The sequence below is a fragment of the Myxine glutinosa genome, chromosome 9 (assembly GCF_964187855.1).
Source record: "Myxine glutinosa chromosome 9, kmMyxGlut1.1, whole genome shotgun sequence".
NCBI classification, from domain to species: domain Eukaryota; kingdom Metazoa; phylum Chordata; class Myxini; order Myxiniformes; family Myxinidae; genus Myxine; species Myxine glutinosa.
In genome coordinates, this window is record NC_136269.1 from 134,221,856 (window position 1) to 134,235,832 (window position 13,977).

Sequence of the window (13,977 nt, forward strand, 5' to 3'; positions counted from 1 at the left end):
CCCCTGCAACAGCCAACATATTTTTTATTTCAGTTTAATTACATATTCGAACACTGCAGAACACAAACCGCCTTCTTGGCACTATCAGAAACCTTCCGTTTAGCAGTACTTGGTCAAAACATTCAGACTATCTCATGCCCTGAGGGCAGGGTAACTATGAGAATTGGCATTCATGCCCTGAGGGTAGATTAACTGTGTGGGATTCTGTGTTCAGACAAATATGGCGGTGCCCAGCGCTGTTTGTTCAGTGCATCTTTTTCTGAAAGATTGTTCCAAAATCGTCATTTTCTCTGAAAGGAGTTGCCAGCAGGTTTGTAATTGTGCAAATGTGTGGATAAACATCTGATGATGAAAATGCATCTCGGTAGAGTATCGTCAGCTCTGGACTGTTCTGTTTGACCCATCGGCTTCGTATGGTTACCCTCGGGCCTGTTGTGCAAGGTTCACGAAGAAAAAGAACGTGGATCGTGCTCGGAAAAGCAAAGCAAGAGTTTTAAAGACCCAATTCCCATGTCCTTTTTCGCAACACTGCGCGGGGTAAAGCGGGAACTCAATGTGGGAATTATGTGGGAACGCAAATGGAAATTAATCTTCTACATTTCAATTTGTGTTGCAATGTACGCCAGAAGGTCATCAATGTATGGGTAGTAACTTATACTTGTTAAAGTCCTTTAGGTAACATTTCACAAAGACCACTCCATATTCAGTGGTTTGCCATGAGCATTTCGCAAACAAAGGACCGACTCGTCACATGTTCCAAACTTAAATCATCCTTCAAAATTCGATTCGATTACAAGAATTATCAGAGTACCTGCCCTACAGCGATCTTGTTCCAAGCATACCACACGTTCTTCGAACACATCCCTATATTTTGATGGTGTGTAGGCAACAGACTGCTACCTCGATCGCTCTCGAAAATAAAAAAATAACCTGAGTTACGTACATGAAGCAAAAACATGCGTACTCCTCATGTGAATATACAGGGTGAGCCACAAATATGGTCATTTTTGAAATTTGTGTGAAGGAAATAAAAAATTGTATTTCAAAATAAATTAATTCATGATATTGAAGTACATAACATGCTTTTTTTTTTTTACTGATTTCGTTTTGGGTTTTTTTGCACGCACAACACTTGAGTGACCATGTGGAACTGGACGTGTGAAGAACACGCTTTCGCTGTCAAAGCTTTTTACAAGATTAATGATAGTGCAACTGCTAAACAACATCAATTCAAACTCAATTTCAATGTTCAACGTCATGGAAATGTGCCGTCTATTCGTGCTATCAAGTTATGGGTTCAGAACTTTGAGAGGACCGGTTCAACTTTAAAAGAGAAACCGTGGTTTCAGCAAGATGGTGCAACCTCCCACACCGCCAGAGTGTCCGTGACTACTGTAAGGGCGCTCTTTCCAAAGCATGTCATTTCCAGAAACGGCGATATTCCATGGCCAGCGAGGTCACCCGATTTGACTGCATGTGATTATTTATTGTGGTCATATCTAAAGGACAAAGTGTATGTTAATCGTCCACAAACTCTTCATGAACTTAAGGAAATCATCAGACGCTAAATCAATGATATTGACATGGCCATGTTGCAGAACGTCATGAATAATTGGTGTCCAAGATTGTAGGAATGTGTCAGACGAAATGGTGCGCATCTCCTAGATGTTCTTTTCCACAAATAAATGGCATGTTATGCACTTCACTTTCTTGTAAGAATTTGTTTTGAAATACAACTTTTTATTACCTTTACACGAGTGTTAAAAATCCCCATATTTCTGGCCCACCCTGTATAATACATCATGTTATCCAGCTCAGATAATTCCAATTGTAGATCCCCTATGCCTCCTCTCACCCCCTCCCTACCCACACCACAATAAAAGGAGGAAAATGCCAACAAGGGTGAAAACAAAAGCTTTTTTTCAAAACTTGATGGAATCAAACAAAACTTGCACATGCACAACTTCAGCGTGCCCTCGGTAATCCCTGAAAGTTTCTGCTTCTTAGGTCAAATCCTCTTGGAGGAGTTGATGATACATACATACACACATACACACATACTCCATAGCTCCATTATCGTATAATAACCAGATTCAGTGGCAAAATGATTGGAGCATTCGCTCAAAGTCTGGGAGGTCCGTGGTTCCATTTGACCGGTGCCGAGTCATACCAAAGACTTAAAAAATGGTTTGTGCACATTCCTTGCTTGACGCTCGGTTTTTAGAGGAAAAAGCACGGATAAACTCCACAGGTTGGCATCCCGTGGAGGGGGAGGAAATTTCTCCCTAAATTTCCCCGCCGAGTATGGGGGAAAAAGAGGGGTCATGAATATGGCGTTTGCTGGTACCCAGAATGCCTCAGGAAGTAATGTCACTTCCCTCAAACTCAACAGCCATGTTTGTCTGAAGTCGAGTCCGGTGTTGTCTCATGCATTTCTCTGCACATGTGTGTGCTCGATTTGTGTTGCAGCTTCACCATGAGCCTCAAACCCTGTAAAAATAATACAAAATAAACTATTGAAAGGACTTTCTGTGTCTTTAATAAAGTTATTTGCAATGTTAGTGTTTTGCGTATCATCATTTAGTGCGGCCATGTTTGTCGACCTATATAGAATGTGCACTCCTTTCCAACCATATGTTTCGGTAATAACAATAATATAGAGCAAGAGAACTTCCTCATGATGATTTTCATACGATTCCAAACACCTTCAATCCACCCATTTCCTTTTGCATCATGCATTCTCAAAATCACTCGGAGGTTTTTTTTGCACCTGCACCTCTTTTCGAGGAAAAAGGGACACACCTGCACCTCTGGAAAACTCGATTTTCAACTTGCGCAACAGCACGTGCGATTAACAAGTCCAACGTTATACACCTTACTGGACCAATCTTCCCCATCAACTAAAAATGCTTCCTTCTGTGAATCGGTCAATTCTGCTTGATGGTATGACTGGTGCAGGTCAGGTAGAAATACTTTCCTCACTACCCGTCACAAGGGTAGAAAAGGAATGTGAAGACTAAATTACTCCGTCACTCATAGGAGCGTGCATGAGAAAGGAAGAATTAAATAAATAAGCAGTGGATGCGGCCTCCCAAACTGCATTTTTACCCAAAAGCAAATAATTTTTAGGCTGATAGGATGGCCCAGAGGTACGCACACACCTCTAAGCTGTCTAGCCTGCGTTTGAATCCAGGGCCAGCTATAAACTGTCAACCAGCTGTTTCTCAACAAAATGATTCAACTATGTATGCCGTCCCTCGGATGGACGTTAAACTGAGTGTCCTGTCTGCCGGCATTAGTCGGTGGACATTAAGGATCCCACAGTGTCCTTCGTAAAGAGTAGGCGAGCTATTGTCGCCGGTTCCCTGAACAAATTCCAAATTCCTACCCTAAGCTACGGTGGGCATCGCATCAGTGGCACAGCCACACCCTCTACCAATGATGCTACCCCACAGCGTTGTGTTGCATACGAAAGAAGAAATCAGTTTTGATTTTTCTTTCTCCATAATGTGTCTACATTTCCACGTCACGAGTTTCCAACACCTGTAGATTGCACAGGACGATCTTCCACGTCATTCACACTTTACAATTCCGCCAGACTAGGGACGAAGACCATCACTCGAATAACCAACTGAGAGTAGACATCCTTGGTGCTCAAGGCCAATGTACCTGGCTATACCCTTCATATTATGAAGAAATAGTTGAGTGCTCGGAAGAGCAAACCTACCAGGAGGCTCTGGACCAGCTCCTTCACATTCCGCGTGGTCTCAGGCAACTGCTGTCCAGACGATGCCAACTTGATGAGCGTGGAAAGAAAGTTCTTACACTTCTTTACATTCTCCATCACTTCCTGCAATTTTGTCAGCCAAAGAGAAAGTCAGGAGAGAGAGAGAGAGAGAGAGAGAGAGAGAGAGAGAGAGAGAGAGAGAGAGAGAGAGAGAGAGAGAGAGAGAACAAAAGGAGATTCCTTTAAAAAGTCTCAACGCATGTGAGCACTTATTCAACCCATCACACCTAGATCGCATCATGCAACGCCTCACCAACTTAATCTCATATAGTTAGGGTAGCTGCCCAATATAATATGATTATTTTCCTTGAGGGATGGTGGGGAAGGAACACCGACTCAGTTCGCTACACAAGACCTGTCGTCCAGGAAAAAAATGTGACTTGTGGGATCAGAAATGGCCATTTTCAGTTTTCGATAGTTAAACTCCTCTACTTTCTATCCATGCATGTTCTATTGCTGTCTGTTTGTCTGTCTGCTGTTTAACATTATTTAAAGGTGGGATCATAGAGAAAAGTCTGCCTAATAAATTACCTGGGAAAATGATGCCCGGCATCATTTCATGTGTCAGCTTTAGCTGGCGGATGTAATTCTAGCCCAGTGCCTACTGGATACGGCCCACAACTTCATCGTAGGCGACGTACTGTGAAGTAGGGACACCAGATGATCCGGTCCCAGTGGGGCATGAGGAACACATGGTGACCACTAGGTTCTGGGAAAAGCTTCTCAGTGATAGGATCATGAGATGACCAGGTTTCTACAAAACCTTCCATTTGCGATCGAACTGACCAAAGAGTCGGATAATTCTGTGGCAGATTAATTGAGCAGGGTTGTTTGCAATTTCCAATCAAAAATTGTTGATTAAAATACTGATTATTTTTCACATATTATTTCCGCCACTGAAGGTCGACAGAAGTTGTTTTCACCTGTGTCTGTTTGTTTGTCTGTGAACAGGACACCCCAAAATTTGTTGATGGATTCAGAGGAAATTTGGTGGTGAACTTTGTTGTGTGACAAGGAAAAATGATTCAATTTTTGTTAAGATCCAAATCTGGATCCAATAATTTTATTAGTAATTCTTCACCATTGAGATATACGGCCAAAACAATATAATAGCACCATATCTCAAAAAGCTGTGGACGGATTTTGACGAAACTTGGTGGAGAGGTTGGGTGTGTGACAAGGAGGAATTGAATCAATTTTGGTGAACATCTGGAAGCGGATCGAGATACGATAATTATTTAGTTTTTAAGTGATTCTTCCCCATTGAGCATGGTATTTCAAAAAGTTGTGGACAAGTTATGACAAAACTTGGTGGATGAGTTGAGCTGGTGACAAGAACAAGCTGATTAGATTTTGGTTCAGGTCCGGATGCAGATGCAGTCTATCAGTGGATACAAAACATAGAATGTTCAGCCTGGCGGAGTTATGCGCTCTACCGAGTGTCGTTCTAGGTATTGACATTTTTGGAAGGAATTTGTGTCGGTTAAGAAAAATTGAATTTTTTTTCTTGAAATGGCGTGTTGTGTCTCAAATTCTTCAGGAGAGACTGTTCGGCAGCATATCAATTCAATTTGATATCAACGCTTGTGCAGTTAGAATTCATTATGGAACCAATTGTTTATAAATAGTAATACCTGCTCCCTCTTGAAGCAAAATACGGTGTCAATAACCCTCTCTCTCTGGTAGGAAGCAGTGGTTAAATCACGTGCACTATTTCATGTGCACAGGTGAACTGCAAGTCATCTCCCCACCTTCTTATTGTGGTTAGATCGTCCGTCTGGTAGGTTAGCGGTTTAAACACCAGCTAAGTCATACTGAAGACGTTAAAAAAAATGGTATGTGCCACTTACAACTTATTTTGTGCATATTTGGAAAATGTGGATAACCTCAGGAATATATTTTTGTGCCTTTCAATTCATTTTGTTGTGGCAGGTCTCATAACCTTTGTCGACTTTGCCCAACTGTTCATAATAAGATCATGACAGATGTCCACCACTTTATCTCTTGCTTTATTGACCACCCGGTCATTGTTGATTTCATACCGGGGTGAACACGATCGTTTGTTGTCCCGCAACAGCCGACAACGCCGCCGTTGGAGGAGGAGTTGGAACTGTCACCGAGGGCTTGCAGGGTGTCGGTAAGCCTGGTGACATGACCGCAACCTGTCGAAGGAGCAGGACAATCTGAGCCAAATTAACAATGGACACTGGACAGCAATAATTAATTTGAACTTATTGTACATTCTCATTCTCAGTCGGTCTCTGACAAGTCATCAGACCATAATGAAACCATCAGAATTTGAACTCTCTGACAAGTCATCCGTTGGGCCAAACTATAAGGTCATAAAGCTTATGTAAGCCGTTTTTGCTTCCAAATTTCTACCTCTTGGACCAGTTAAACTTGGCTCCATGGCCAACAATTTGCATAACTCATGCATTAAAAGCACTAAATAGGTCTTGAGCACAAGGTAAAAATGTGAAAGCAGGTCAGGCATACATGATGATTGCCTCTGTAAAATGACATCAATGCAGTTGTAGTACAGGTGTGATTCCTAACGGAGACTCACGTTTGGACTACAATCCTAGGACTGTCGAGTTACGATATTCAAAAGACTGGCAGGTGAAGGATATGCCAGTTGTCCTACAGCATTCGACATCAAGTTTTACACTGTCCACACACACTTACGACAAGCTTGTGCAATAAGGTGTCAAGTATTGAAAAGTACCGGATAGAAGAACAGGAATAATCTTTAGATGCAGGTGCTAACAACCAACCTCGTTATGGCCCTCATTCAAATTTCAGTTCAACTCCATGGTCAAGAAATAATGGTAAACACAAACTAAAGATATTATTTGTTCATAATCATCATAATCACCACCATCATCATCATTGTCACCATCATCATCATTGTCACCATCATCATTGTCACCAGCATCATCATTGTCACCAGCATCATCATTGACACCAGCATCATCATCGGCACCAGCATCATCATCGTCACCATCATAATCACTGTCATCGTCGTCATCACCATCATCTTCACAATCACCACCATCATCATCGTCATCATCACCATCATCGTCATTGACACCATCATCATCATCACCACCATTGTCACCATCACCATCATAACCATTGTCACCATAATCATCACCATCATCATCATCATCATCACCACCATCATCATCGTCATTGTCACCATCATCGTCATCGTCATCACCACCATTGTCACCATCACCATCATAACCATCGTCACCATAATCATCACCATCATCCCCATCATCATCAGTCACCATCATCATCATCACCAGCATCATCATCGTCATCATCACCATCGTAGTCGTCATCATCATCATCATCATCATCATCACCATCATCGTCATTGTCACCATCATCGTCATTGTCACCATCATCGTCATCGTCATCACCACCATTGTCACCATCACCATCATAACCATTGTCACCATAATCATAATCATCATCACCATCATCATCGTCATTGTCACCATCATCGTCATCGTCATCACCACCATTGTCACCATCACCATCATAACCATTGTCACCATAATCATCACCATCATCCCCATCATCATCAGTCACCATCATCATCATTGTCACCACCATCATCATCACCATCGTAGTCATCATCATCATCACCATCATCGTCATTGTCATCGTCATCGTCATCACCACCATCATAACCATTATCACCATAATCATCACCATCATCATCATTGTCACCAGCATCATCATTGTCACCAGCATCATCATTGTCACCAGCATCATGATTGTCACCAGCATCATCATTGTCACCAGCATCATTGTCACCATCATCATCATTGTCACCAGCATCATCTTCACAATCACCACCATCATCATCATCACCATCATCCCCATCATCATCATCATCCATGTCCCATTAGTTATAGTCAACGGCTTATCTGATCACGCATGATGATGCAATGGGGCTTAATGGAATCTGCCACAAAGAACAAATGAATAAATAAATAAATACGACCTTTCATCTTTATATCCACACGTAATAATTACACATTTCCTCTCCTAAGCAAGCATCAAGACAAAGGTGTGTTTTCGAATAATTAAACAACTTCAACACCGCTCAGGTGAAAAGGAAAAGCCGAACTATGATTACTTCGGAACAGATAAAGAAACGTGGTTTTACTGTAGTCATTAGCGACCAGCAAGTATGTTACCGTATTGATGGAGACTGTGGGTGTCGGTGGCCTGATCTGGCTGGTGACCAGAGGTCGTGGTAGGGTGGTTGTCAGGCAGGAAGGAGAGGTACCTGCCGTCACGGTCTGGGTGGAGTGAGGGGAGGAGGCGAGGAGCAAAAGCAACATTGAAGATGAAATGTATCTCATCCGATCCGGTGAAGGCTCGTCGTTCATGGAGACATAAGGAAAGCATACGAGGAGATCAGCTTGAGATGATCAGAAGAGTCAACAATGGGAAAAACCAACAACGTCATAAAACTCAATAAAGGGTGACGGCCGAGATCCGACAACCTCAAAACATGATGAAAATATACTGGCACCGCACGTCCCGCTCGTGCTTCTTACGCTCCCGTTCTACAAGAAGGTCTGCCCAGAAGTCATTTGTTTTGCGAGTCTTCTTCTTGGAGTGCAGGTGGACGACGACAGCCTCCTCAGCTCGGAACACGGCAGTCAGGTTGGCAGTCTAAGGTCCTCGATCACATTTCTTACGGTCTTGCCCCACCTGCCCTGACTCTTTCCCTTCTCCCAAACACTTCCAATTTGCATGCATTCGACTCCGTTGTTAACTCACTACCGAGTCTAAGCTTCTTCTTTTTTTTTTTGTATACTGAATCGAGGCTCGTGAAAGAGCCACACGACACGTGACAAACATGCCACGCGACACGTGACAAAGAGCCACGTGACAAACAAATCAACCAGACAAACAAAATATACAAAAAGAGGGAGCGGAAGACAAGATGGGGAGAGAAGGGGAAGCACACAACCACAACATTTGAGAGCAGGGAGAAGTGTGGGAGGGAGAGGGCTTGGGGGGGGGGGAGGCGTGGGAAGGGGGGGGGAGGAGCCCAAGGAAGCATAACGTATGGCATATAGGTTCGAAAATCAGCATTTGTAATGTATTATACAATCAATAAGTGAGTTCAAGTACACAGTGTTCACTAACCTGACTTAGGTTCACTAACCAGTGTCACCGATTTTCTTGGTTTTGGATTTCACATATTTATCTGCAGCAAGTCTCTTTTTTGGAATAGGTGATTCTCCAATCAATCCCAAAGACTCATTCAGTGTATTCAGTTCCATTTCAGGAGAATGAAATTCAAACTCCCCTGAACTGCCTGGTATTGGTGATTCACCTCCACCATCATTGTCCTCACTACTGCTAATAGCGCTGCTGGTCACTGGTAATGGTATTTCACTCTGAGTCTCTACCACACCTGGTTGTCTTTTTGCCAGTTTCTTACGACACTGGGTACAGATTTTCTGTGCACTTTGCAGTTTGAGGCTTGGATGAGCGGCTATGGCTTTTTGGCTAACAGCTCTCAAGCCAGACGACTTTGGTTTTTCATGAGCTCCAAAGGGATTGCAGCAGGATTTCTGCTTCAAGATGAACTTTTCCTTGGCAGTCGTCATTTTTCTGCAGCTCCTTCAGAAGTGAACTGCCAATTTCTGTTGGTGGCAGGCCTAAGCATTACACTAAGCCAACTTGGACTTTCCCTGGGGATCTTAGACTGTGAAAGTTGCATCACCTCGACTTACCCACATGGGAAATCCCAGTTGGAATTCCCCGGATGAGAATTCCCCTCAGGCCCAGTTGAAAATGAAAGTATATGATACTTCAAAGCAATTGCTGGTTGTTCCCTGTGTTCCCTGTCATGGCTAGGTTAGAATGATTGTATAATACATTACAAATGCTGATTTTCGAACCTATATGCCATACGTACATGTACATTATTGCTCATATCTCAGAAACTATTGGAGTGCCCATCACAAAACTTATGTGGAAGCTTCTTGACATCATAAGGTACATCTGGGATGAATTTGAGGAAATTTGAAGGATACATTTTTTTTGGATTCACGATTGAAGTTTATATTTTGTGATAACTTTTTTGTGATTGGAGGTAGGAAAATGTTTCCCAGACAAATTTATAGGGCATGAAAATACCTTTAAAATGACACCAAAACCAGCTCTCTAGGTGTTATACTTTTAGAGATATGGCCATTTGAATTCGCGACATCGCGCTAATTAGTCCAAAGTTCGTTAACCTGTATCTCACTAATTAAGAGGCTGTTAGCAAAAATATTTGAGTTCTAGCTGTTTTTCATGGGTCCCAATTGGTTCCCAAAGTTTTACAAAAATCTGAGAGATGACGGCAGATTCTTTGATGATTTGACATGGAATGACCCTATGGACGGATTTGGACTAAACCTGTTGGACAGGTTGTGTGCGTGACAAGGAAGAATCGATTCAATTTTGGTGAAGATCCGGATCCAGCTCGTACAATTTCTTAAGTGATTCTTCACCATTGAGTGATATGGCCAAAAATGATATGTAGCAGGATATCTCAAAAAGTTGTGGACGGATTTGGACTAAACTTGTTGGACAGGTTGTGTGTGTGACAAGGAAGGATCGATTACATTTTGGTGAAGATCCAGATCCAGCTAGTACAATTTCTTAAGTGATTCTTCACCATTGGGAGATAGGGCCAAAAACGATACGTAGCAGGATATCTCAAAAAGTTATGGACGGATTTGGACTAAACTTGTTGGACAGGTTGTGTGTGTGACAAGGAAGAATCGATTCAATTTTGGTGAAGATCCGGATCCAGCTAGTACCATTTCTTAAGTGATTCTTCACCATTGAGTGATATGGCCAAAAATGATATGTAGCAGGATATCTCAAAAAGTTGTGGACGGATTTGGACGAAACTTGGTGGACAGGTTGTGTGTGTGACAAGGAAGAATCGATTACATTTTAGTGAAGATCTGAATATAGATTCGGATATGAGAATTATTTAATTTTATAAGTGATTCTTCACCATTGGGAGACATGGCCAAAAACGATACATAGCAGGATATCTCAAAAAGTTGCGGACGGATTTGGACGAAACTTGGTGGACAGGTTGTGTGTGTGACAAGGAAGAATCGATTACATTTTAGTGAAGATCTGAATGTAGATTCGGATATGAGAATTATTTAATTTTATAAGTGATTCTTCACCATCGGAAGATCGGGCCAAAAACGATACATAGCAGGATATCTCAAAAAGTTATGGATGGATTTGGACTAAACCTGTTGGACAGGTTGTGTGTGTGACAAGGAAGAATCAATTCAATTTTGGTGAAGATCCAGATCCAGCTAGTACAATTTCTTAAGTGATTCTTCACCATTGGGAGACACGGCCAAAAATGATATGTAGCAGGATATCTCAAAAAGTTGTGGACGGATTTGGACGAAACTTGGTGGACAGGTTGGGTGTGTGACAAGGAAGAATCGATTAGATTTTGGTGAAGATCTGAATATGGATTCGGCTACAATAATTATTTAATTTTAAGTGATTCTTCACCATTGAGAGATCGGGTGAAAAGCGATATATAACATGATATTTAAAAAAGTTATGGATGAGTTATGACTAAACTTGGGGGACGGGTTCGTCTGGTGACAAGAACAGATTCGATTTTGGTTCAGGTCCGAATCCAGATCCGGCCTATCAGTGGGATAGAAAATGTAAACTGTTCAGCCTGGCGGAGCTTTGCGCTCTACCGAGTGCCGTTCTATTTATTTATTTATTTATTTATATGTATATATAAAATGACAGTCCGAGCCACGATATTGGCATTCGGTACGTTACCGGCAGAGTCGTGAAACGAAGAGACTGGGCGGCGGGAGAGCCAGGAAGATGTGCAGCACCAGCTTGTGCCAACATAGGCTGCTGCTGGATCAGGAAGAGCTGTCCCTGCTCACCTGCTCGCACCATCACTGTACCTGAGAGATGGAGAAACAATTCGTTCGACAAGTGGAGAGTTTTAAATAAAAACAATTCAAAGGCAAAGATGCAGAACATAGACACTAGACAAAGATATACAAGAGAGAGAGAGAGACAGGGGGTTCATGGACGTGCCTGGAGGAAGAGCAAAGCCGGGAGGAAGTTGGATGGTCTGCTGCTGGAGGGGTCGCGGTGCGATGATCTGGGGAGACAGGAGCCGCTGCTGCAACGCCAACCCTGGCCGGGCCATCCCGGCCGCCGCCGGAAGACTCACCCGGACCACCCCGGGCAGGGTCAATCCAGCGCCCGGTGCCAGCATCGGGGAGTTTGTGGGCCGGGGTACTTGCGATGGCACCGGAGTCAGACAGTGGAGACCGTCGGCGTTCGGAGTCCCCAACGCCGGCGAGGGGGGATGAGCCGATACGAGGTTGGGTGTTATTACCGGAGGAGTGACAGGTGTGAGAGTCGGTGTGATGACAGGTGCAGGAGACGGCGTGGAGGATGGCATGGGAACGGGCGTGGGGGGTGGCACCTGGACAGGTGTGGGAGCTGGTGCAGGGGCTGATGCAGGTGTTGGTGCAGAGACAGGTGTGGAACTCGGACCAGGGGAAGGTGATGGAGCAGGTGAAGGAGCCGGCGAAGAGCTTGGTGCTGAGGTCAACACGTGGGTAGAAGCATGACCCAGAACTTGGTTTGCCACCACAGTAGACACCGGCGTCTGGGGAGGAACCTGGTTCACCGTGGGTACCGATACCGAGACCAACGCTGGGCCAGGTGACGTCCCGGTACTTGCACATAAGGGGGTTGAGCCGGTGGCTCCATTGAGAGGCGGTCTCTGCAGAGCAATTGTAGGAATAAGGGCAGGACGAAGCACGGGTCCACCCAACACCACATCCTCGGTCTTGCAGCCCGGCCCCAAGACCCCGTTGTTACTGCTACTGTTCTTGACGTGGGTCCTGTTGATAAAGGCGGCATTACCTCCACCGTTTGCAGGGCGGACCACGGGTACCCCTACCGTGTGCTGCTGAAGACCCAAAGCCGAACGTTCCGGGATCTTCTTTCCAGCCCAGCGCTCATCAATGTCGCCGTCCTGCCGCACGTCCACCGGGCTCAGACCTTCCCCATGACCCCGCAAGCCGTCTGCGCGCACCGGTCCGGGGCTTCCGGGGTTACCTCTGCTCCCGGAGCTGCCCTCGCTCACGGGGTTCCCTTGGTCCCCAGGGCTTCCCTCACTCCCGGGATTTCCCTGGCACTCGGAGTTCCCCTGACCGCCTGGGTTTCTCTGGCATCCGGGGTTTCCGTGACTCCCGGGATTCCCCGTCTGCAGACCACCTCGGCCGGGGCTACCCGTGGTCGCCGTTCCCGGGCTGCAGGGATTCTCCTGTCCTTGTCCGGCCCAACTGCCCGAGTTCGCACCGTGCCTGTTCGCCGCGCTTGTTCTGCCCACGCCGCGAACCGGCTGCGCAGCGGCCCCGGCGTGACCGAGACGAGACTCCAAAGAGCCGACTAGAGCACTGACCGCCCGCTCGTCCAGCTCTCCGGACAGTAGATCCAGCAACGGATCGCCCGCGTTCGCCATCTTGCGCGGGCCGCGCCGCGCGCATGCGCGACTGCGAGCGTGACGTCATGCGCCATTCGTTGGTCCGCCTTGACTCCGCCTACCTTTGACATGACCATCCCTTATCGAAGTTCACCGCCTATGAAGCGTTCTCCGTTTGCACCGCATCAGTCAAATCCTTTTCTCCAGCGTCAACTGACGTCGGATATTTCAGGTGGGGTTCCAGCATTGACTTTCGATATGGATTTCACCTTACATTTCTGCCTGTTTTGCAACAACATTAACATTCAATGAGCTAATTTCACGGTGGTGACTGAACTTTGGTGTTGTCCTGTCCAAGAGCAGGTAGCTGTACAAATACATTGAGCTGAAAGTTTTTGATTGATTGAAAGCCGATTGGTGACTTTAATAAACTTCCCATTTAAACTTTAAAGTGCGTTGAATGTGACAAAAAAAATTCATTCCGTTCCCATCTCCATGGTTACTTATTTAAACCTATCAATGCAAATGTTTTAATTGCTGCTGTATTTATATTCCACATATTTCGGTTTAACATGTGGGAAGTATAATTTATATCCAGAGTTCTTGATAATTTTTGGCGTTTATTAATTGGTCATTTCGCTGTTTCAGCCTC

At 44.6% G+C, this 13,977-nt stretch overlaps 1 protein-coding gene across 5 annotated transcripts in view; it reads right to left on the minus strand.

Annotated features, from left to right (window-relative positions):
* LOC137414542 (transcription initiation factor TFIID subunit 4) overlaps positions 1-13,417 on the minus strand; it is a 77,454-nt gene extending 64,037 nt beyond the window's left edge. For 4 of the 5 annotated variants that reach the window (XR_010981909.2, XR_013624615.1, XR_013624616.1 and 1 more), the window contains exons 1-5: positions 11,921-13,417; positions 11,651-11,784; positions 8,002-8,106; positions 5,830-5,949; positions 3,728-3,850 (exon numbers count right to left, since the gene is read on the minus strand). Coding sequence is in view for 2 of the 5 variants with exons in the window: in XM_068100049.2 (XP_067956150.2) it covers positions 3,728-3,850; positions 5,830-5,949; positions 8,002-8,106; positions 11,651-11,784; positions 11,921-13,364 (1,926 nt within the window). In the remaining 3 variants the exon portion in view is untranslated. The remainder of the gene's footprint in view (positions 1-3,727; positions 3,851-5,829; positions 5,950-8,001; positions 8,107-11,650; positions 11,785-11,920) is intronic. The other variant, XM_068100048.2, reaches the window with a different exon arrangement.
* Between the last annotated feature and the right edge of the window lie 560 nt (positions 13,418-13,977).